This window comes from Vigna radiata, chromosome 8 (genome assembly GCF_000741045.1).
Source record: "Vigna radiata var. radiata cultivar VC1973A chromosome 8, Vradiata_ver6, whole genome shotgun sequence".
Lineage (NCBI taxonomy): Eukaryota > Viridiplantae > Streptophyta > Magnoliopsida > Fabales > Fabaceae > Vigna > Vigna radiata.
In genome coordinates this window covers 26,835,721-26,860,404 of record NC_028358.1, presented here as the reverse complement: position 1 = coordinate 26,860,404, position 24,684 = coordinate 26,835,721, and the positions used below count along the sequence as shown (strand labels likewise).

At 33.9% G+C, this 24,684-nt stretch overlaps 1 protein-coding gene across 3 annotated transcripts in view; it reads right to left on the bottom strand.

The window, feature by feature from the left end:
• Nucleotides 1-24,684, bottom strand: part of LOC106771866 (piezo-type mechanosensitive ion channel homolog) — a 45,722-nt gene that overhangs the window by 3,121 nt on the left and 17,917 nt on the right. For all 3 annotated transcript variants that reach the window (XM_022784708.1, XM_014657872.2, XM_022784709.1), the window contains 10 exons: nt 23,362-23,446; nt 17,684-17,899; nt 17,431-17,608; nt 13,503-13,631; nt 13,199-13,372; nt 12,836-13,069; nt 10,914-12,455; nt 7,847-10,338; nt 4,872-5,267; nt 3,985-4,143 (listed from right to left, as the gene is read on the bottom strand). In XM_022784708.1, coding sequence (XP_022640429.1) covers nt 3,985-4,143; nt 4,872-5,267; nt 7,847-10,338; nt 10,914-12,455; nt 12,836-13,069; nt 13,199-13,372; nt 13,503-13,631; nt 17,431-17,608; nt 17,684-17,899; nt 23,362-23,446 — 5,605 coding nt within the window. The remainder of the gene's footprint in view (nt 1-3,984; nt 4,144-4,871; nt 5,268-7,846; nt 10,339-10,913; nt 12,456-12,835; nt 13,070-13,198; nt 13,373-13,502; nt 13,632-17,430; nt 17,609-17,683; nt 17,900-23,361; nt 23,447-24,684) is intronic.

Here is a 24,684-nt window from a genome sequence, read left to right as displayed (position 1 = left end):
GACACAATAAACTGCAGGGACTAGATTGCCATTGGTAACTAATGGGGCTTGCAATGGCAGACAACGACAAACTGCAAGGACTAGATTGTGCCATCAATAACGGATGGTGGCCTACAGTGGCTGACAACGATAGACTGTAAGGACTAGATTGGACCACATAGAAACAGAGACAACAATGAAAAAGACATTTTAGAGAGCTACAAAATTCTTATGGCAACCGTTGACTGCATGGTGGTCGCCTGGCCGAGACGATCAAAACTGGAACTCTGACAATGGAAACAGTAGAAAACGGTGGCTCCGGTAGCGACGGTAGACGCCACCACCACCGACAACTGTAGATGGTAGTGGCAGGTGTAGTGGCAGAGGCGATATAAATTTCTTTTTCTCAAAAGAACTTGACTGTGATACCATGTTGAATATAGTGAAAACTATGTATGACATTAATCAGCCTTGTGTTGAATATACATATAGCCTTGGCTTAAAGTCCTTAATATGGTATTAGAGCTATGGTTTAGAAACTATCCTAGTGAAATTTGTTGGGTATATTGTTTCATCCATTATCAGGACGCTATACGACCACCCATAGTGTCTAATCTCATGTACGAGATGTATATACCTCAATGTGAGAGAGGTGTGTTGGAAGTCCCACATCAACTAGTGATAAGGTCAATTTAAAATATGAGTGGGTGCAAACCTCACCTTACAGGTCGATTTTGTAAGAGTGAGTTGGGCTTAAAGTACACTTCAAACAAGTTCAAACATTTTTCGTTTTTTGTTTCAAATCAAAGCGATAAGCATAAAACCCATTTTTTTCATTTCACCATTTTTTTCCATTTCTTTGTTTCTCTCTCTAGCTTCTTTTTTATTTCATTCCTCCAAACTTCATATAAGAGAATCTAATGACACCTTGCAATAGCTAGGGAGCTAAGGATCATGTTCAACTAGTCAGCTTTTCAATCAGTAAGTTCTTGTTTGCTCTAAAGATTCTCTCTCTCTCTCTCTTTATATATATATATATATATATATATATATATATATATTATATATAAGTATTGGATTTTTCATCAATCTTAGTGAGGTTAGTTAATAAAAGTGATCACTCAACTTGGTTAAGCTTATACTGTCTTTTTGTTATATTTGAATACTTTGGTCTAGATCTATAGATTGAGTACTGTTCTTGCTTGAGCTCAAAGTTACTTTTTGTTATATTTGAAAACTTTTAGTTTTTTTTTTTTTTTTTTATAGAACCTTAGGGTAGATGTTCTGCCACAATATCGTGATTTCTATGTAGGGATTACTTTGTTAGAAAACAATTTGAATGTTTGAAAATTGAGTGAGAATGTTATTTTAGGTTTTGGTTAATAGAGAAATGTTTTAAAATGCTTTGAATATGATACTCTTGTAGAGATGTTGATATAGTTACTAGACTATGCATGTTAAAGTATGAAGTTTCTTAAGTAAGTTTTGAATATGGTATGGATGCGTAAGTTTTCCATATAGTAGTTATAATGAGTTTGATGTGTATGAAAATATATTGAGTTTAAATGATCAAGGATGAATTGAAACGAGTGAAGGATGATATTTGAGTGATTTATGGTTGTATTCATAATTTTGAATTTTTTTGTAGATTGTATTTGATAAAGTAGCTTTTAGTAAAAATTTTAAAAATAGATCTAGTTATAGTGCATAAAGTTGATATTTTGATATTTTCGCTCAAGAAAATATAGAGCAAAAGCTCAACCTTTGTTCTCGGCTTATTTTTGCTCAAGCGAAGGGTTATTTGCACAAGCAAAAATAGAGCTGGAACTCAACTCTTGCTATCAACTAAATTTTCACTCCAACTAAGAAACTTTTGTTTCAGCGAGGCAATTTTAACTCAAGCTATTTTTGTTTTCTCCTTGTCTCTTTAATGGATTGAATGTGAATGTTAAATATGTGCAAATAAAATATTAATTTGTATATTCAATTGAATTGTGATTCTGATTAAATTAGTTGTGTCTATTAGAAAGTGGGCTTTAGGCCTAACTCAACCCTACAAAACCAGCTTGTAAGGTGAGGTTTGCACCTCACTTATATATTATAATTTGGCCTTATCTCTAGTCGATGTGGGACTTCTAACACACCCCCTTCACGCCGAGGTATAGACATCTCGTGCGTGATAGTAGAAATTGGGTGGTCCAATAGCGGCCCGACAACGGGTGGAATAGAAAGAGAAATGCCCACTTAGAACTCACTAGGATAGGCTTTAACCATGGCTCTGATACCATATTAGAAAGTGGGCTTTAGGCCTAACTCAACCCTACAAAACCAGCTTGTAAGGTGAGGTTTGCACCTCACTTATAACTAAATGTGGGACTTCCAACAGTGTCGTATGAAAATGGTTAAGAATGATAAGATTTGTATGAAGTTAGGGTCATAAATCTAGAATGATATGTGAACCATTGCTTGATTTGTGTATTAAATAAAGACAACTATGTTATAATAGAAATCTCCTTGTTTTGCCGATATTCTAAGTCACAGGCTATGATATAGGTGGTGAAAAGCTCATGAGGGAGTTCTTGTATATCATGACATGTGTAGATATACAGTTTTGGTTGTATTGAACTTACCTTGATCCATTACTCTTTAGCTTATTTGTTAATCTAAGTCTAGATTAGGATTAGATGGTAATCTCTTGTAGTACATACTTGATATGAATGTTTTGGAAGATGTCAATTGATTTTCCATTTATTGATTATCCTCTGATGTATAGATCCATATTTAGTCTATATGGTTTTGTATGTTTGTGTTCGATGAAAATGAATTGTTTGTTGATTGCCTATTTTAATGTTTTCTTTTATATACATTTGTACTATGTTTAAAATTTATTTCAATAACTTACCTTTGTATGTCTTGTTTGTGTGGTGGTTTGTTATGATTGTGCTATGTACTTGAGCAAATATAGGTACATGTGCATAAACAACATCTAGCAGACATTAGAGATCCACTTTAGACTCTCTTTTGTATTAATTTATATTTATATAAATTTTGTTATGTTTAAGTTGTATTTCGAAATACTAAATGCTTTGTATAAGTCCTTTGTTGCGTTTCTAGTAAATGTGATAATTTTATGTGGGTGTTACAGGTTGAATCTTTATTATCTTTTTGTTTTATGTTTTTCAATATCCAATATGAGAGCTTTTAAAGAGGAACTTGATCATTTGAAAACAATGATTGAATCAATGGCCAAGTCCTCTACATCGTATACCATACCCATGAAAGGTAAGAGTATATTGCCCTATATCTCAGGGTGTTTGGATTCTTGATTTAGAAACAACTTATCTTATGACTTCTTTTCCTAAGCTCTTCAATTTGCATGTCAAAATGATGAGAGAACAACTCGATATAGTTGATATGTTTTCAGCCTTTAGAAACTCCTGAAATAACATTGGTTTGAAGGGTGCTTCTGTCCTTGAACTTGAAAAGTAAAAAAGGTGGTAATCATGCCCTTTGGCATTGATTTGTGCTACAAATAGCAGCATGATGACCATGATGCTAAGGTGCTCCACAACAAGGGCATTGTGAGCTGCGGAAGGGAGGGATGACCACTTTGCACACCACCCAGTGGCACAAAAGCACACAATTGACAACTACGTTAATGACATTAACTATCTTTGTAATGCTCTTTATATAAAAAGGTAAATCCATTTTACTATGTGGAAAAACTGATTCAAGCTCGGCCAGGAAAAAAAAACATTTTCACATTTTACATCAGTTGAGAAAAAAGGTCTTTGTATATTCTATTATGTAATAAAGTATATTACAACATTGATATGTTCATAGAATCTAGAGCAGTAATCCCTGTTCACACAGATAAATATCTAACTAATTAGGGAAACAAATCATCGATAATAAAATATAGTAACCAATCCATGATATAAACAGGAAATATGTTAAACAATCAAAGATATAATTCTGGGTATTTACGTTTAGTCTATTACTTACCAACATCGGAGCCCATATAACACAGATCAATACAAAGAAAAGGCATATCCCATTACAGCATTTGGTCATTTTTGTTTGCTTCTCTCCCTGTTTGTGTGTAGCTCTATTCAAAACTGAATCACATTTGACAAGGTACAAACTAGCATTTATGTCCTCCAGCTATCAAAACGGGGAAACCATGTTGTTAGTTTCTAAACCATGCAAAATTGCAAGCAAAAAAAATAAAATAAAAATCCATGAAATTAAACTTAAGCTTTTCCAAATGAGTTTTCAAAGAGCTTATACAGAGAAACTTAATCTAAAAAGTGCTGCTAATAACACTTCAGTCAAACATCTGGCTTACTATATCCTAAAACACATTCAAGTACAGAGAATAATGAAAAGAACTCCTAATTTTCAATCCTAAAGTAACAGTTTTACTCCCTTTTAAAAAACAATTTACGAATAGTGGCAGATATCTCAAATTATATGCCTTATCCAAATAAATAATACCGATTATATACTCAACAAAGTATTGCCATTTTATTATAAAGAGATGAAATTTTTATCTGCCACTATATGCAGTTTGTCTTTTTGTCCTTCTGTTTGGAATAGGTCAGTCTTACAAAACATATAATGATAACTATAACCATCTCATGAAATTCTCAAGCAGCTGCCATTTTCAAAATTGAATGATCAGTGAAAAAAGAACTTCACTAAATATGCACTAAATATACACTTTTCATTGGAAAATAGTATTCACAAATAATAGGGTAGCACTAAAGATAAATTAATAAAAATGTTAGTTTATCAAAGTTGTTGCTGAAAATTGTATTTGGTGAGGCAAATTTAACTTTTTGGATGAAAGATTGTTATTTTATAAATAATAAATAAATATTTACACGTACCTTTAGCCAGTCATACATGGTCAGGGATGTAGTTGTGCATGACCAGTCAAGAACACATCGTAATTCATACAGGAATGGCAGTGCGCGATAAAGTCTATACCCTAGATAATTGACTCTTGAAACTTCACTGGTCAAAAATTGCCTATATAGAGTGCTCTTGTGAGGAACACCATATTGAATTTGTACAGCCTGCAGTCCTAGAGAAACAGCCTTTGCAAGAAATATGGATCGGAGAGCAAACTGAGCTGTACGTTGTTCGGATGGCTCCAATTGCCAAGCATAGTCTGTGACTGAATATGTGAAGAGAATAAGGTTGAAAATATAGAAAACCACTTTCCCCGTGGCAAATGAGCAGAGGTATATTATTCGATCAAGCACAATCAAGAAGAAGATAGCCTGAACAGAAGAATTAATTCTTATTAGAAATCTATATGAAATAGCAACTCTAGCCGCACGGGTAAATCAAGCATGCAATAAATCGTTCCATCATTCTAACATATGTAACAAAGAAACAGTGTTTCTTAAGCATGCAAATTATGAATTGTGGTCATTCTCTTTCAAAGTACTTGAATTTTAACCCTTACATTTGGGAAATCAAAAGAAACAATTTTGAAAGGTTCTGGGCAACTTTTTGGTATTATTAACATCATGAATCAACAATCCCAGAGGTTTAAGCTAGTAAGTGAAGAAACATAAGAATGATTTATATTGGATGTCTAACATACATAAGATGAACTAGAAACCTCTCTAAGTTAAAATAGTTGAATATAGTGAAAATTATATGTTGCATTAATATCCCTTGTGTTCAATATACACATAGGGTCCTTTATTTATAATAGAAGAAATATGGACTAAGCCCAAACTACAAATAAGAAATATAAACAAACTAAGTAAAGATAAAAGATAAATATAAACTAAAGATAATATCTCTAAGACTCCCCCTCAACCTAGAGCATACAGACTGTATGAACCAAGGTATGACAAGAAGTACAGGCTAAACAAACTAGACTCGAGCCCAAGAAGAAAGTGACCAACAACTATCAACGATTTAAGAAAGAAGTGACGTAGTGACATCAATTTGAGAGCAATTGAGATCCGTCTGCTGAACATCACTGTTGAGAACAAAAATTTGGCTTTCCATAATAGGGAAACTAGGAAACCTAGGGAAAAATAAAATAAAATAAAATATTATGTATCTACTTCCTCTAATTAGGAAGATTCTACAGATATTATCCCATATTACAACAGTCATCGCTCAAGGAGACGATCCAGATCCGCTGGTCACTGGACGAAATTGTAACGGTGGCTGACAACATACGGATGCCGGGAGTGGAGAGCTGACAGATGTGGTGCTCGTGGCGGCGCATGGATGAGAACTAGTCTTTCGCATTGAGAGGGATGGTCGCCGCTCAAGGAGGCGATCTAGATCCGCTAGTGGTCGAACTAAACTGTGCTGACGAAGACGACGATGGACGGCGGCCGACGGTGAACGGCGGCGGCCTTCGGTGAACGGTGGTGGATGGCCAAGATGATACTAGACAGAAGAAACTCGTTGTCGGAAATACTGAAGAAGGGCCAGGTCAAGCACTACAAGTCTGATCTTGAGGCTAAGAAAGACAAGATTACTCATTGAGGTATTTCATAAAATATGAGATTTTTAAGGTCACCGGTGGCAGCGGCCACCGACCACCAACAGCAAGAGACTTAGACAACCTGCTTTGATACCAAGTTGAATATAGTGAAAATTATATATGGGATTAATCTTCTGGGTTGAATATACACATAGAATCCTCTATTTATAATAGAAGAAATATAGGCTAAGCTCAAAATACAAATAAGAAATATAAACAAACAAACTAAAGATAAAAGATAAATATAAACTAAAGATAATATCTCTAACAAAAATCAACCTATTCACCCCAATTTTTGGAGTAGATGAGAGGATTCTGTAAAAGCTGAAGTGCATGGTATTAACCTCAAGGAATTACTATCATCTCCTTACATACTTGTTGGATATTTTTGGAAATAAGAATAACCTATTCGGGAACAAATCCCCAAGACTGTTATGCCAGCAATAAAAGAGAGATACAACAAAAATACAGAATTAAAATATAGTAGGAATGAATAATATCTAAAACTTCCTAAGTTAATTCAATGTTTCTTATTGTGCTCTTATCTTATAAGTGCTTACATTATAGTAGAGTTATTCATATAAACTGTAAATGATACAAAGGTGACAATTCTCTATTACAGAAATCCTATATACAACTGAAAGAATAATCAATAATAGGTGTCAGCTGCAACTGACTGACAATTAATTTATAAAGGTCTAACCAAAACAAGTATACTATTTTGAAAAGTTTCACATCGTCTGCCTCAATTATTGATGTGTTGCTTATATATTTTTTTTGGAAACTTCTTTCAATCTCAATTAGTTTTAAGATGAAATCTACCATGGTATCAAGTCTATAACCCATCTTGGTAAATTGAGTATTCTGTTAATCATTTGTGGAAGGGAGGTATTGGGAAGTTCTACAACACCTGTCTCATTTGTTTGGGTGTTGCTTATACATTTGTTGGGCAACATCACATATTGCCAATTGGTTTTTGAGATGAAATTTAACAGACTATAAGCAGATCAAATGTGAAGATACAGAGATAAATAACTATAACACTTACCCTCTATTTAGAATGAGAAAAAAGATGGTGGAGAAGGATAAAATTGAAATATGAATTTCTGTTCCTAGAAGTAAACTTTTCCTTCTATTTTCTTTCTGCTTTCTCTTCAAACAAACAAAGGAAAACACAGCTATCTAGATTTTCCTTTCTTTCTATTTTTTGTCTTCCCTACCAGAAGACCAGTGTAGATAAGTTGATGCAAACAAGACCGTGATTTATTAATATACAAGGGAAAAACTCTTGTTGACCTGCTTAAATATGGAAGGATAAATTAAAAGTAAAAAGTACAGACATACCATCAACATGAAGACATATTCTTTTGGAAACTGGTCTTCAAGCTGATACACATCGAGAAACTCACTTTTATTTTTTATGACAGACTGATAGAAGATAGCAACAAGAAAGAATACAATCAAATCTGCACAAAATATGTAAGCATACAGATCAATTTCTCTCTTGCCTCCACCGATTACAGAAAGAATATGGTAAGGAAATCCCACTTCTTCCACCAAACCAGTACGCTGAGCTTTGAGGATTTCCTTGGCCACATCAGCTGCTGGAGTTAAAGACTTATTCCATTCTGTGGAAGAGCTGTCAGTTACAGGTGAAGCATACACAACTTCAAAAACAACCAAGGCAACATTGGGTTTCTCCAGACTTCTTTCAATGCTTTGAACATTAACCCTGCTGGCAAAAGAGCAAAGATTTGGATTCTTTTCCTTGCAGTTTTCAGTATGAACAATTCTGAGCACCTGATTAATTCCAGATTCAATTCTCTGTGGTTGAATCCCATCCTCTGGCCAGAAGTTGACATCCAGAGAAACCTGAACAAAGTAAGGAGGAGATTCGGCTCCTTGTGTGAGTGATTTCCAGTACGTAAAAAAGCTTCTGATTACCAGTTTTACCATGTTGATCATCTGATTTAGCAAATCCCATGCTCTATCTTGCCAATTATAACTAGTAGGACCATCTTTTGCATGAAGATCATTCCTCTTATACTTGAAGTCAGTGGAAGACATTAATTCATCATCTTTAGGTGTTATGGAGCTCTGAATGAGGGTAAATAAATACACAAGAAAGAGAGGTAATGAACTGATGACAAATGAAGAAGTGATTTTATGTGTTGGAAAACCTAATTCTCGTAACAGCCAAGGATCAACACTCAACCCACAATGCTGGATGACAATTTGGTATAGATACTGAAGTAAAATATATAGTTCTGTATAGATCAGCACGATAATCCAGAAGATGTAACTTGGACCTGTATGTACACATAAAGCATACAAAAAGAGAGCCCCTATATACACCATTGATAGCAAACTGAAATTCCATAAGAACACAAGAACAAAGGAACAGTAACATACAACATCATTATTGGATCGCATCTGGTTCCACATATAACGAAAGATCCTTCCCAACTGCAGACTTGCGGCCTCAGAACTCTTATCAGATTGCATAGATAAAGAACGATCCATATATATGTGCTGAGTTTTCTGACTCTCCATCTCGTCATAGATCCTATCCTCAATATTTGTGTGCTTATTTGAATCAGAATCTTCTTGTGTAATATTCAGAAAGCTCACTAGGTTATTGACTGCTTGATTCCCAATGAACTGTACCTGTGAAACACCATCACCTAGTAATTGTACAGCAGACTTGAGAGGGTTCTCTTTTGGTTGCCCTTTAACTTTTTCCTTTTTTCCTGAATCACTAGAAGCAGTATCAATATCTATTTCAGTAATTTCACAAATAGGAGGGTCCACTGAATACTTCATGTACTCTTCTGTCAATGGAGTTCCTACATTTGTACAAGCAGATGTTTCCTGCAGTTCACTGGAATGAACAGAATCCTCTCTTATTGCACCATCTAGCCTCTCCAAAACTTGGTCTTCTTTATCAGAGATTCCAATGTCATTATTTGATGTGAGAGAAACACTCCTTCTTCTTCTCAGACCTTCACTATTGTGAGAAAATCCATCAATACAATTAGTTGATCCATTCACGCTATGGAGTTGTATTTGCAAATTAAGCATTTCAGATTTCATCTTCTCCACCTGTAAATTACGTTGTTGTTTATTCTCTTCACTTTCACGATTTTGTTGTAATTGTGCAGTTTTCCATGCAGCCTTTTTCTCTTGCTCACGCACAATAGCCCCAATTTGCTCTGCTTCCAAGTAGCGGCATACATAATCAAACTCTTGCGAGGAAAACATATATGATTGAAGCGATACAAGCACAAAAATGATAATCTCTACAATTGCAGATCTGGCTGTTATCCGAAATCCATAATCATATTTATAAAAGCCAATCATTTCATATATGTTATTCACTGTCTCACACTTCCCAGCACTTGGTCCCCCAATAAAAGGAGACTGGTAAGCAAGAGAAATCATAATAACAGTGAAGTTGTATATGCGCAAGAACTTAAATATTATGTTCTTCTTCTTCAGTATTTCAAATCTCATGCGAAAGAATACCAGAGCAAAGGCAAGATAACCAAGATGCAAAATGTCATATTCAAGTGTTCCAGTAATCAATATTAATATCAGCACAAGGTCAAGAAGATGGCAATAACAGTAAAGTCTCAAATAGTCAAGAAAGGTCCACATGCTTTTAGTTTCAAAAGATAGATCTCGCCAAACAAACGTGTTCCTTTGCTGCGACATGATCTGACGATATGTTGATGATCCTGAAAAACTAGGCAAACGATCTGCACGAAGTTTGAAGCAAGCCAGCATGAACACCACAAAGTAGCTGATCAACATCCTGGGGTCATCAACAATAAGTCCTACAACAGAAAAGACAGTGAAATGAACAGGTTATTGAAGGTTTCAACGTGCAAAATAATATATTAAATAAGAGAAATCTTATTTGTATAGAATAGTTTGTATATAATTATTAAGTGTCATAACAATGGAGAGAGATAAATAGAAAAAATATTGTATACATTATTTGATGTGTACCATATCTCATTAAACAACGGGTCTCAATAACCAGTTGCCTTAAAGACTCTGGTTAGAACATTATGTTAAATACTTCAAATTATTTAAAACCAAACCAGGCATTATCCATAAATAATACATGCATATTAAATACAGTAGTGAGAAGCCACTGCGAATTTTAAGAACTGATGTCCCTAATCACTAGTTTCAATCTGCACTACAGAGGGAGATGCTTCATCTATGAAGAAAATGACTAGATATTTCAAGTATCTAATAAAAGTAAAGAACCAATTAGCCAAACTTTTAAGCTAGAAGAAAACTGCCTAATGCCTTCACACACAATTTTAGAACTAAATATTAACATAATGATCACAGACTTCTTCCATAGAAATTGCAACTCAGAAGGGTAAGAGAGCCCTACCGAACCAACACTTTTCGCAATAATGGAAATACAGAGTAGAAATTTTCCAGCAGTCATGGCAACGAGTCTCACTTGAAGCATGAGAATTTGAAGGCTTCATATCCTTCCAGATTACCAAGTATTCCAGGATAAGAATGGAAGCAAACAAAAAGACAAACATAGGCCAGACTTTGCGTACTATTTGCCGATTGAGAAGAATACAAGCAGCAAGCAGAGCAATATACAGCATGGATAATGCATTCAACAAGGCAAAGCTTACCAGGAGTAATGATATCATGTTTATCTCAAGTCCAAATAAATTAAACATATTCTCTATCCAAAATTTCAAATATATCTTTAAGACAGTCTTCTGTGTCTCAAATCGCTCCTTTCTCAAAGCAATAATCCGTTTCTTGTTCCACTTGTGACTCTCTTTGGAGCTTCCCCAAATAAACCCAAATGAATATTTTTTACCGTTACTGTCAGAACCTCCTCTTTTAGAGGATGGAGTATCAGGTGCTTGTGAAAGACCAGAGGTAATAATTTGCAGTGACTTGCCTGTGGTCCTTTCTTTTACTGTAGATGGAGGATGTGAATTATATGATCCTTTACTTTCCTCATTGCACATAGCATCATTAATGTATGCATCTTCAGTGGGAACAAACAGAGGACAAGGTTCTTCCCATTGTCCTTTGCTAATAACTTCACTTGGCATCCTCTCCAGCCAACGGAAGACATTGTATTGAAGAGTACAAGCCACAATCACTAGAACTTTTCCCCTCAATGCAGATTCTAGACCCCAAAAGCCAGGCTGAAATACATGGAACCCCAAAAAGAAAGAGATATCAGAATATTTCTGCCCTGGAAACATTTTAGCCTGCTTGCCCAATAACTGAAAAAGATATTCAGCTGTCACCAGAAAACCTGTGTAAGCTAAGAATGATTTAGAGGGTATAGTAGAAACTTTTGGTAAAATGGAGCAGAAGACGAGGCCAACCAGATACAAGAAACCAAATGCACTAATTGAACTTAAAGATGCATAAAACAGAGCAATAAACAAGATCTTCTGGCTGTGCCAAATAATAAATCGCCTGATAAACCCCAGTGCCCCTGGTTCTAACTGATCCAAGTGATCTTGACTGTTCTGCTTGTTATTCCTCCTCTCATAACTATAAAGTTGCATAACAATTAAGACGGCCATAGATTCCCAAACATTGTCAAAAGAAGATGCTTTTGAGTCATATCCCAAATAAAAGTAGAGATCTATTAATTTGGACAACCACATCTCTAGGCTTGAGAAGCTGCTCAAACTATATATGAAAATAAACACCAATATTGCGTAGACTTTCAATGGAAACCAAAGCTGTCTCTTCGTTCTCTCAACAAGTTGTCTTCCAATAATCCAGAGAAGGAGAAGTAAGACATAACCAAATGATATGTAATTAGGTCTCACCATGTATACAGCGAGAAGAATTGTCAGAAAAGCAATGTAAGTACCACATGATCGGTATAGAGATAGGAACTTCTGCCCAGTTGCACTCAGGTATGATGCTATTCTTCTTTCTGTAAAAAGAAAATATGATGAGAAAACAGGATCACAACAAGTAAGACAGCATCTGCAAAAGTAATTGCAGTACAAAGACTTGGTTTTCTATAAATAGTAGGAGCATATAAGTTTTGCATTTAAAGCATCCTAACCAGAGTTTACTCATCAAAACATTTTCATCATCCAAGTAGAGTCTTGAGGCAGCATGTAAGTCCTAGAGAATAAATGATGTGACTTATACGCTTAACAATTTTGTTATATTCATTTCTGGATATAATACCCAAGACAAATATTATATCAACCACCATGAAGTAACACAAAATTAATTATATACACTGACTATAAAATGAAAAATTTAACTCAGAATGGAAGCATTGTAAATGTTTTTGAAATGTACCATGAGAGAAACTTTCATCACTGTTTCTCACAGAGGAGGAAGAATATACAGACAATAGAACAGATTTGTTAAGACCAGCTTTCAAGATACCAAATCCAATAGGAGGGCTAGGGGCATGCTGTACGATTGCTGAAAATGAAAATAACATCTCAAAACCATAGTTATGAATTGCACAGAAGCAAGCCAGTAAAGCTACTTCCAAGAAATCCCAGGCACTATCTTCTTCACGGAGACCTGCAACAATTTCATAGAACATGCTTTGAATCTCCCATTTCTCCATGTCAATTAATAAGTGGGAAAGCATATTAATATAATGGAATTGATATAATTTAAAAGTATGAACAAACTAGAATACACTAATACCTAATTGCATTACAACTTCCATGCTTAAAGAGCCCTTTTTCTCCAATGCAGTTGAGATCAAATTAATTCGAAGAACATACAACAGTGAAAAATGAATCTCGCATAGGAGAATCAGAGCCTGTCGTATCTTTCTACTGACATTGTGACTCAAAAGGTACATCAGAAAGAATATCACTGAAGAAAAGACAGAACAGAAGCTAATCAACAAACTAGCATAGGATAAGGTCACACAAAAAACTGCGTTCCACAGATCATTTAAATGGATTCCATGCAAAATGAACATAAATGATTTAAATACACATACTATATACAGCATGGATGAAACCAGGTTTCAGAGCAATGAGAAAGATCAATGCCAGCATGATAGCACGAGAGCATTTGCGCAGTCCCCATGCTATTGTTGCCACAATCAATACCTTAGTCTCTCCCTCCACTGTAGATAAGAAAGATGGGATGACGTGACACAAGAAAAATCAAATGTAATCAGAAATATTGTTCTTTGGATGAAAAAAAAAATAAACAGAAAAAGAAATGATGCAAGTCACTCGTAGTACTATAGGTCAATAAAATCCACTCAAATAAATCTGAAGTTAATACTGATGGAAAAAGAATGCTAAACTTAATACATCAACAGCAACTGGTACATAGGAAAAAGTTCCTTTTGCTAAAAGAAGATTTTGGATATGGTTAGCTACTTGCCTTCCATTTGTTGTTCAGCCAACAATTGTCAAGGTTTATAGCCATACATAAGTGCATGCATGCCTGTGTGCTAAGAGTTTGAACCAGTTGGGCTTCAACTCAAGAGTATTTGATGCCATTGTACTACCACACCATAGTGTTTTCAGGGAGCTTTATAGTGTTTCAGTGGAAAATTTTAGAGGGTACTTCAGTTTAGAAGAAAATTTGAAATGTTTCATGACAAAATATATTGATTGGGTAGAGAATTCTAAAAGAAATTGAAATTATAGAAAGTAACGATGATGATGATTGGGTTAATTACATTTATGAGATTTCAAATTCCATCTAAAAAGTAGGAATATGAAATTCTTCATACTCTCTCCCCTATAACACCAATGCTTTTTCCCTTCACATTCTTTCCTCGACTAGGCTAGTGCATCGTCAACTAAGCTAAGATCGAGATGTCATCAACACAGCTAAGGTTGGGGTGATATCTGCTTAACATTTAGTTTTCAAATTATGTTAGTCTTGGCTAATTTTAGTCGACATTACCAATATTATTCTTTTGCTAATATGTCGAGATATTTAAAGAGGTTTCAGATTTTATTCATATTGATCTTAATTCTGAGCATTGGCTATATCTTGGTTTTATTACTAGCATAACAATCCCACAATCTCAAGAATTTGTTTGTACAATAGGCTATGCATGTTTCCTAAACTAACCAATCAATGTATGTACATATGTCAGATGTATGTAACAAGACTGAATAAAAGAGAAATTGTTTTCTTCTAATTTTGAGATGGTATAAACTAGTATTCGCATAAGACGAATCAAGGTTTACTTGTCAACATCAACAAGGTTTTTATGTTGACACTAATTGAGGTTATTTTCAGTTGATAACAATCAAGTTGTCTTTTGGCCAACATTGACCAAAGTTATTCTTTTCCAGATATAGATTGAAGTTATTTATTGACCAACGTTAAATAAAGGATTTCACAACCAACTATAGCAAAACTATTTTTCATCAATGTAAAGGGCTTTATTATTCATGACAATGGGACTATTTTTTGACAATGTAAGTTCTGGTTTTTTCAGCTGACACTGATAGGGGTTTTCCTTCAGTTCACATTAGGAATTATTTGTCCACCAAAGCAAGTCAAGGTTATTTCCTAACTAACTTTAGTTGGGGTTTCTCGGCCTACATTGCAAGGATATATTTTAGTTGATGTTAGTTACATTTTTTTTATTGATTAAAGTTATTGTTTGTCATTATTTACTTTACCAAATTCAACAATCAATGGGCTGAGATGATTCTCATAAGAAATATTGTGTTAGTGACATTCGTAAAGAGATGGTCACATATGATACATATGCACGAACTTGATGGAAAGTGTTAGAGGTATGATTTAATTCTGTTAGAGATATAATTTTATTACATTAAATTGGAAAATACTATGATGCACCGATACTTCAATATAGGTCACGTATTCGTGTTTGACACATATTTATGTTCGATACTTGAAGATATTTTATCAATACTTATCAATGAATTAGGTAATCTATAAAACCGTAGTATTTTTATGATAATCATTTATAATTTTTTATTTTAATGTTTAATACATATGATTTTAATTTGGACTCACAATTAAAATAATATATTTATCATATTTTTAAGAATTTATGTATATTTTTCAATATACATATATCATATATCCTATCCTATTATTTTCAAAGTAAATGTATTAGCATATCAGATACATGTTGTATCCTATACACGTATCGTATCTGTGTATCATAGGGACGATATGATATTATTTTGTTAAAAAAAATGTTTTTTGATATTATTCACAGAGGAGCCATTTTTCTTAAATCGAATACAAAGACTTAGTAACCAAAAACTCTAATTTATGATGGATATAATTTACCCCTACAAATCAGGATGACAAATATTATAAAATATATTGTCATTCTTCAAACTTGATATACTTATACACCTCAATAAAATGGGGAGGCTAAAGGCAAGAATATACATTTGATTGAAACAACTCACACACTTTTAATTTATGGTGAGGTCCTCAACATTTTTGGGGTGTTGTATTCGTACTGCATGTTATCTTATTAACCGCATTTCATTTTCAATTTTAAATAACAAAATTCCCCTTTCTATTTTATTTCTTCATGAACCTCTACATACATTACTTAAAGTTTTTGGGTGTACATGTTTTGTTTATAATTTTAGTCATAATCTTGATAAATTATCTCCTAGATCACACAAATGTGTATTTTACGATTTATTCGACCGTAAAAAGGATATAAGTGTTTCTCTCCTTCTCTTAAACATTATTTTATTTCCGTAGATGTCACCTTCAATAAGTTTTCTTTTTACTTTTTGATGTGTCTCCATCTACTATAATAAATATTCATGTTGTTTGTGTTCCTCCAATTGTGCCTAGTCCATCGTCAGATTCTCCTCCTCCACCACACTTCACGTTTATAGTCAAAGACTTTGTTCCCAACAATTACCAAATGACTCAAGTCAATTGTCAACTCTTTTCTCTCCTCTAGTTCCAACAACTAAGACTGACCTTCCAATTTCCCTCCGTAAAGGTATATGTTCCCATAATCCCTCTCCACATAATATTGTTTTGAGTTCCATAGATTATCTTCACATTATATTTTTAAAAAACTTGGTACATATGATTTATACACCAGCTTGAAGGAGAGTGTTAGTTATAATATTATGTATCTAGCTTAGCCCATAATTTTTTTATTATTTTTCATCATAAATATATTACCCTATATGTATTTTCTACACCAGGGAAATTACTCCTTGTTGATACCATGTAAGAAAAACTGTTTCTGATATTATCCATAGAGTAGTCATTGATCTTAAATAAAATACAACAACTTAATAACTTAAAATCCTAATTTATGATGGATATAATCTATCACTACAATTCAGGATTAATGATCCTGGAAAATAAATACAAAATATAAAATATGGCAGCCTATGAATCCTCCTAATTATGTGATTAAAACTATAGAAAAAACTATATACTCCAGCATAAATCAAGGGATTCTGACAGGTTTGATAATGAAATATCTTACCAAATATTTCTGATTATTAAATCATATAACATCTCCATATGTAATGTACTCATATCATATATAAATCTCGTTAGGATAGGCTCTAACCCATGATTCTGATACCATGTTAAAAGTGGACTTTAAGCCTAACTTAACCATAAAATACCGGCTGATAAGATGAGGTTTGCATCCACTTATATATTCTAAATTGGTCTTATCTCTATCTGATATGGAACTTCCAATACATTGTAAGAAAATGTGACATCCCAGATGATTATTAGAGGAGTTAAATATAGAAAGAGAAAATGAACATGAATACATACAAATACACACATACTCCGCTATATGTGGGCATACATAGTCACCAGTAAGAAGGATATGACCGTACGTGGCTGTACATAACTCTAAATTAAAGAGGTTTATTAAATTTTCATGTAACAGGTATGATAAGATTGTGATAAATTACCTTTTACTGAGGAAGAGTCATTTGATGATTGGCCGCTCTCCTCAGACACACAGAGGAAAACTGAATTGTTCACAAGATTACCTAATGCAACCAAAATTCCAAGACAAAATTGTGCAAGCAAAAAAAATCCAGGTATTGGATAGTGCCATAGTCCTACCATCTCCCAAATTTTCATGTCCTGTACATATGTATGAAAAACTTTACAAAAGGTTGAAAGTACGTTTACTCATAGATTGTCACTCTAAATGATTACCCGTCCAAGTTTCCAGTTCAGAAATGCGAAAGCCACATTAAATACATAGGTGCTAACAGCCCACAAGAGAATGAAGACAAGAAGCAGTCCATTCAATCTGTGTAGACGAAATAAGGAAGGAAAGGCATAAATAACATATCCAACGTAAGCAAGTAGCCCAAATGCACATAAGCTTGCAAAATGAAAGCTCCAAAAGGAAAGGGCAAACAAGGAGACCTGCAAAATAAAATTAATCAAGGGAATCAATAAACAAATCATTTGGTATTAAGTAAACTAAATGCGTATGAAATAAGATATAAGTAGTTGAAATGCATCAGTAGAGATCACAATAAATCCTATACCCATTGGACACATACAATGAGTACTATAGTACCCATATTCATTTGCCCAATGTATGTGTGGAAAGGGGGGACATATCTAATGAAAGTGAAAGGAAAAAGGAATTAATCTTGGTCATCCAATTCATAAATGGTCATGGTTGTTTCAATTAATTCTAATCTTAACTATGCAATGAATTATATGGTCGAGATTTGTTCCTCTTGTGCTTTCACCCGTGTGTCTCTATATAAATAGATATACACACACATAGAGAAGTAGTATCAAATGACTTTGCTATAAATTACATCAACTACGACACTAGCAATAATCTCTTACTGGATAATTATATATAAAAATATGTACTTAGAGTAAAAGTTTCTAATCACACATACACACACATATTAAAATAAAGAGGATCACGTGTCACTAATATATGTTACACCAACTATTACAATAAACAATAAACTCTTATTTGATAATTTTATCTCAAGATATAACTTTGGATTGGAAGTTCTAATCACTAATTGCTCAATATTCCATTAATATAGGTTTAATTGCACATTTTACACCTCAACTGTCCATTTCGGCTATTTCACCATCAACTGCCAATAGAAAAACGGGTAACATGACAATTTCATAGATGATGTGAAATTCTTTAATGTAGCAACGGTACGTTGATATGTAATCAAAGTTAAAAAGAAGTCCAAAGTTTTGAAATTAAGGAAGTAAAATGTGCAAATTTTTGAAATTAAGGTGATAAAATTTGCAACATTATATGAGGTAAGATAGCAAATATCAAAAAACCGTTTCTGATACTATTCATAGATGAGCAATTGCTCTTAAATAGAATACAGACATAATAACTCAACATTCTAATTTATAAGCGATATAATATATCCCTAGAGTTTAAGATCAACAATCATGATTGGAAGGAAAAGAATGACCATTTTGGCTCTCCTTTTGCTCAGATTCGCACAAAAGAAATGCAGATTTAGGGGTTTCTCAAACAAGGTCACATGACCCGTCCCTTTTCGGAGTGTGACCCGTGCTAAATTCCACCCAAAACTCAGTGCACTAAATCAAATCAAAAATTGTGATTCATGCAATTCTGAAATCAATTTGAAAATTAAAAGACCAATTTAGGAGCAAAAACGAGTGTTGCAAGGAATTATATCACATTGGTAGAGGATTCTATACGTTGTAATTTGAGATAATATCTTTAGAATCTTCCTAATTAGAGGAAATAGATACATAATAATTTATATTATTTTATTTTTTCTAGTTTTCCAATTTCTCTTTTTAGTAAAACTAGATTATTACAAATAGAGGGTATGAAAATGTAATTTTCATGATTGAGAATAATAAATCAATCTTATTTTCAACTTAGTTTCAGAGCTCCGGATCTTGGGGCTCGGTTCTGCTGCAACAAGTCGCACCATATGTTTACCAAGGAGTCGGTTGAGTCTTTTAATTGTGATATTTGTCAATTGTCAAAACACCATTGGGTATCTTATCCTATTAGTAATAGAAAAGAGTATTTCTCCATTTGATTTAATTCACTCTGATGTTTGGGATCCTATCATAGATTCTATTTCTGGAACCAAATGGTTCGTTACTTTTATTGACGATTGTACCCGTGTCACTTGGACATACCTCATGAAAAATAAATCCGAAGTTTTTCAAATTTTTGTTAATTTTTTCCGTCTTGTTCAAAATCAATTTGGAAAAAATATCAAAAGAATTAGGTCTGATAATGGTACTGAATATGTGAATCATGAATTTCTCAATTTTTTGTAATGGTATTGACCAAGAACTAACCTGTGTTAACACCCCTCAACAAAATGGGGTTGCTAAACACAAGAATCGTCATCTTCTTGAAGTAACTAGAGCTCTTCTTTTTCAAATGTCTGTTCCAAAAAATTATTGGGGTGAAGTTGTGTTAACTGTCACATATCTCATCAACAGGTTATCCATTCGTATCTTAAATGGCATTAGTCCTATAGAGTCTCTATTGTCCTTTGTTCCTTCTTCTTCCATAATAACGAGTCCCCCTAGTCAAGTCTTTGGATGTGTTGTTTTTGTTCACTCTCATCCTCTTAACCGTGGTAAATTAGATCTCAGAGCCCTTAAATGTGTCTTTATTGGGTATCCTTCTAATAAAAAACGGTACAAATGTTATCATCCTTGGGGGGAGAAAGCACCTGAAGTGGATGAACTCTCCTTCTTGTCATTACCACGTTTGTCTTTGCATGATGCCCAAGACCTGAGCAATGAAGCTACCATAGTCCACAGTGAGGAAGAAGAGGAAGACAATTTTTTGGCAAAAAATATGAAAGAAGAAAACAACCCACTTCGACTCTCGAGCAAGAAAAATTGTCTAATCCGGAGGTGAGGATCCCTGAAAATATCAATGAAGAGGAGGTAAGTATTACTGAGGACTTACCCATTGCATTGAGAAAGGGAAGAAGATCATGTGCTAAATATCCTATTTCTCAGTATGTTTGCACTAACAAAAGTTTTATTGCTACCATTGATGCCACAGAAATTCCTACCTCAATCTAGGAGGCCATGAAACTTGAACATTGGAATCAAGCCATGAAAGAAGAGATGAATGCATCGAAAAGAAATTCAACTTGGGAGATTGTTGATAAGCCAAGAGACAAGAAGGCAGTGGGGTGTAGATGGATATTCATAGTGAAACATAAGGCAGATGGGACAATAGAAAAATATAAAGCTAGATTGGTGACAAAAGGATATACCCAAACATATGGGATTGACTATGAGCAGACATTTGCCCCAATGGCAGAGATGAATACAGTTCGAATTATTCTCATTTTGGCTGCCCATTTTGGATGGGACTTACACCAGCTGGATGTGAAGAATGTCTTTCTTCATGGAGATCTAGATGAGGAACTGTACATGGAGATTCCCCCAAGTTTTGAAGTGAAAAATGAAAGAAACCAGGTATGCCTCCTGAAGAAAGCATTGTATGGTCTTAAACAATCCCTTAGAGCATGGTTTGGAAGATTTACAAAAGCAATGGTTTCCTTGGGATACAGACAAAGTCAAGGAGATCATACTCTATTCATAAAGCACTCTTCTACAGGTAAACTCACTCTATTGCTTGTCTATGTGGATGATATGATTATTGCAGGAGATGATGAAACAGAAAAATTGGCATTAAAAGAAAAATTGGCAGTGCAATTTGAAATGAAAGACCTAGGAAAACTCAAATATTTTCTTGGAATAGAGGTTGCCTACTCCAAGAACGGAATTTTCATCTCCCAAAGGAAATATGTACTTGATCTTCTCAAAGAAACAAGAAATCTGGGATGTAGAACCTCAACAGTTCCTATAGAACAAAATCACAAAATTGGAAGTGAAGAAAGTCCTCCTGTAGAGAAGGCCCAATATCAGAGAATGGTGGGAAAATTGATTTATCTATCACACACAAGACCAGACATTGTTTATGCAGTTAGTGTAGTGAGCCAATTTATGCATGATCCAAGGGAGAGACACATGCAAGCAGTTGACAAAATTCTCCAATACTTGAAGTCAAGTCTAGGAAAGGGGCTATTATTGAAAAGGGAAGACACATTGACTATGAAGATATATATTTGATGACTATGCAGGTTCTATTACTGACAGAAAATCTACTTCTGGATATTGTGTATTTCTTGGAGATAGTCTTGTAACATGGAGAAGCAAAAAGCAAGATAGAGAGTATCTCGTTCTAGTGCAGAAGCTGAATTTCGAACCCTTGCTCAAGGAATGTGTGAAGGATTCTGGATGAAAATCATTTTGGATGATCTTAAAGTCAAAGTGGAGAACCCGGTGCAATTACACTGTGACAATAAGTCTGCTATGAGCATAGCCCATAATCCACTACAGCATGACAGAACCAAACACATTGAAATAGACAGACATTTCATCAAAGATAATCTTGACAGAGACTTTGTGATTACAACTCATGTTCCTACAGAACTTCAAATAGTAGATATTTTCACAAAAGAGCTTCCTCCGGATAGATTTCAAGATCTTGTAGGCAAGTTGGGAATGATTGATATTCATTTACCAACTTGAGAGGAAGTGTTGTAATTTGGGATAATATCTTTAGAATCTTCCTAATTAGAGGAAATAGATATATAATATTTTATTTTATTTTATTTTTCCTAGTTTTTCTAGTTTCCCTATTTCTCTTTTTAAGAAAATTAGATTATTACAGAGGGTATGAGAATGTATTTTTCATGATTGAGAATAATAAATCAGTCTTATTTTCAACTCTATCTTATTGTACTATATGAATAGTGTATCATACCACACAAATCATGTACTTACAATAGTGTATCAGACCAAGTCACATGCTTCCAGTTTTTGAGAGACATGCAAAAAGTGACTTCTAGAGTGTCACCTTCGGCTTGAGGGGTATTGATGTAAGTTCATCTTATATTTTGAATTCTAAGACAAGAGACTAAACCAAGTAAAAGAAAGAAGTTAAAAGAAAATTCCCTTCTAAACAAGTTTATTTTCCTTAAGCATTAGCCTCCTTGGTGCTAGGGGTTCATCAAGTATGTTAGAGAACATAGTCGTTAAAGTTATGGATACAACATTCTCTGTATGTTTGGTATTTGTATTTCTTAGACAGTAGTTATATTTTTATTGGTTGTAACTGTCAGTAGTTGATGTTGGTTGGTTATAGTCCAGATACATCGAATCTAGACCATCTTATTTTCTATAAATAATTTTGTGCTCTTCTATGGTTCCATAAATAAAGCATTACAGATTCAGTTTACTTTTCTCTCAGTTTATCTTTTCTTTAGAACCTTTAGAATATTTTAACATATGGACAGGATGGATGATGGATAAATGAATTGCATTACCGCCACTAATAAATATAAGCAAAAAATGTCATCATTTGGCATCTTATCGTTTAACTTTAGAAGAATGATTTTGTATGTAATATTGTGTCTTGTTTGGTTATTTTTAATGGATGCTCTTTATTTTGTAATCACACAAGTTTTATTAGTTCACGAGTAAGGATAAAGGGAAATCATATTTCAATTTACTAAAATTCAAGTAATGAGGAAGGCGTGGTGATTAGCACCTAGAGGGCACAAGAATGGGGCTTAACATTGTTACCCATGTCAATATGCCAAGATCCTGATCCTTATCCAAAACAAGATTATTTACCTAACATAAAGGGTGCACACACAGGTATATCAATGCAATTTTATCGAAAATGTTAACTCAAAATAGAGTATAAAAGTACAACGATGGAGCAGAGATTAATAAAAGAGTGTCAAAGTCTAAGATCATTTATCACTGATAACAAATTACAAAAATGTTTTAAGAATATATACCGGGAAACCATACGTGAAAAAGTTGATACTGAAAGTTCGAAAAACAGCTCCTCTGAGTAAAACATTCGTGTGTCTCACACCAGATCTGCACATTTAATAAAGGCACTCAGCAAGATCTAAAGCCAAAATCCACATTCCCAAAAAAAATCCGGAAACAAAAAGTGAGATGTAAATGAAAAAACAATAATATCATTCAATTAAAATAAGCAAATTTGATACATTAGTCACCAGTGAACATATATCTCAACCTCATTTATCATAAAGTTTAGTCTTAGAGAAAACTTCCATGTAGAAATTAAAAAAATTAGCAAATAGTAAATCAAACATTGCCCATTGTGAAAATAATGGAGAATAGGTATGGGGTTATTCCCCTTGTGTAGAAACTACACATAGGGTAGTGCATTTACAATGAAAATATGGGTTGAACCCAAATACACACAATTAGGGTAAAGAATATAAACTATTGTATCTACTCACATCTAACACTCCCCCTCAACCTGGGACATATAAATCATATGTACCAAGTTTGTCACAAATATAATCAATTCTAGGTCGTCGTAAAGACTTGGTAAAAATATCTACTAACTAATCACTCGAGTTAAAGAGTCTTGATATCTCCAGATACAATCTTTTTTCAAATAAAATGATAGTCAACCTCAATGCGCTTGGTCCTTTCATGAAAGACAGGATTAGAACTAATATGAAAAGCAACTTGATTGTCATATATAAATGTCATTAGAGTGACATCTCCAAATTGCAACTCTTTAAGTAATTGTTTAAGCCAAACAAGTTCACATATAATCTTTTGTATGGTTCAAGATCTGAGAAAACCTCCCCCTGACAAATTTTGAGTTCATCAATCAAGTTTCCTCTAAAATATAAAATGAATACTATATTTGACATATAACAACCATTATTGGATTGTAATACCTCAATCTCTATGAAATATCTAAGTTTACCAAGATCTTTGGTCTGAAAGTGGTGACAAAGGTGTTGCTTCATCTAGGAGATTCCATGTTGGTCACTCATTGTAAAGACAATATCATCAACATATACTATTAAATAGATACACTCAACACTTGACTGACGATAAAAGACTAAATGATTTGCCTCATGGCGAGTCATACCAAACTGTTGAATAAAGCTATTAAGTTTTCCAAACCAAGCTCTAGGAGATGATTTTAGGCCATATAAAGATTTGTCGAAACAACATACCAATCCAGAAGATTCCCCTAAGCAAAAAAACCAAGAGGTTGTTCCATATAAATTTCTTCCTGCAAATTGTCATTTAGAAAAGCATTTTTGACATCCAGTTGGTAAAGG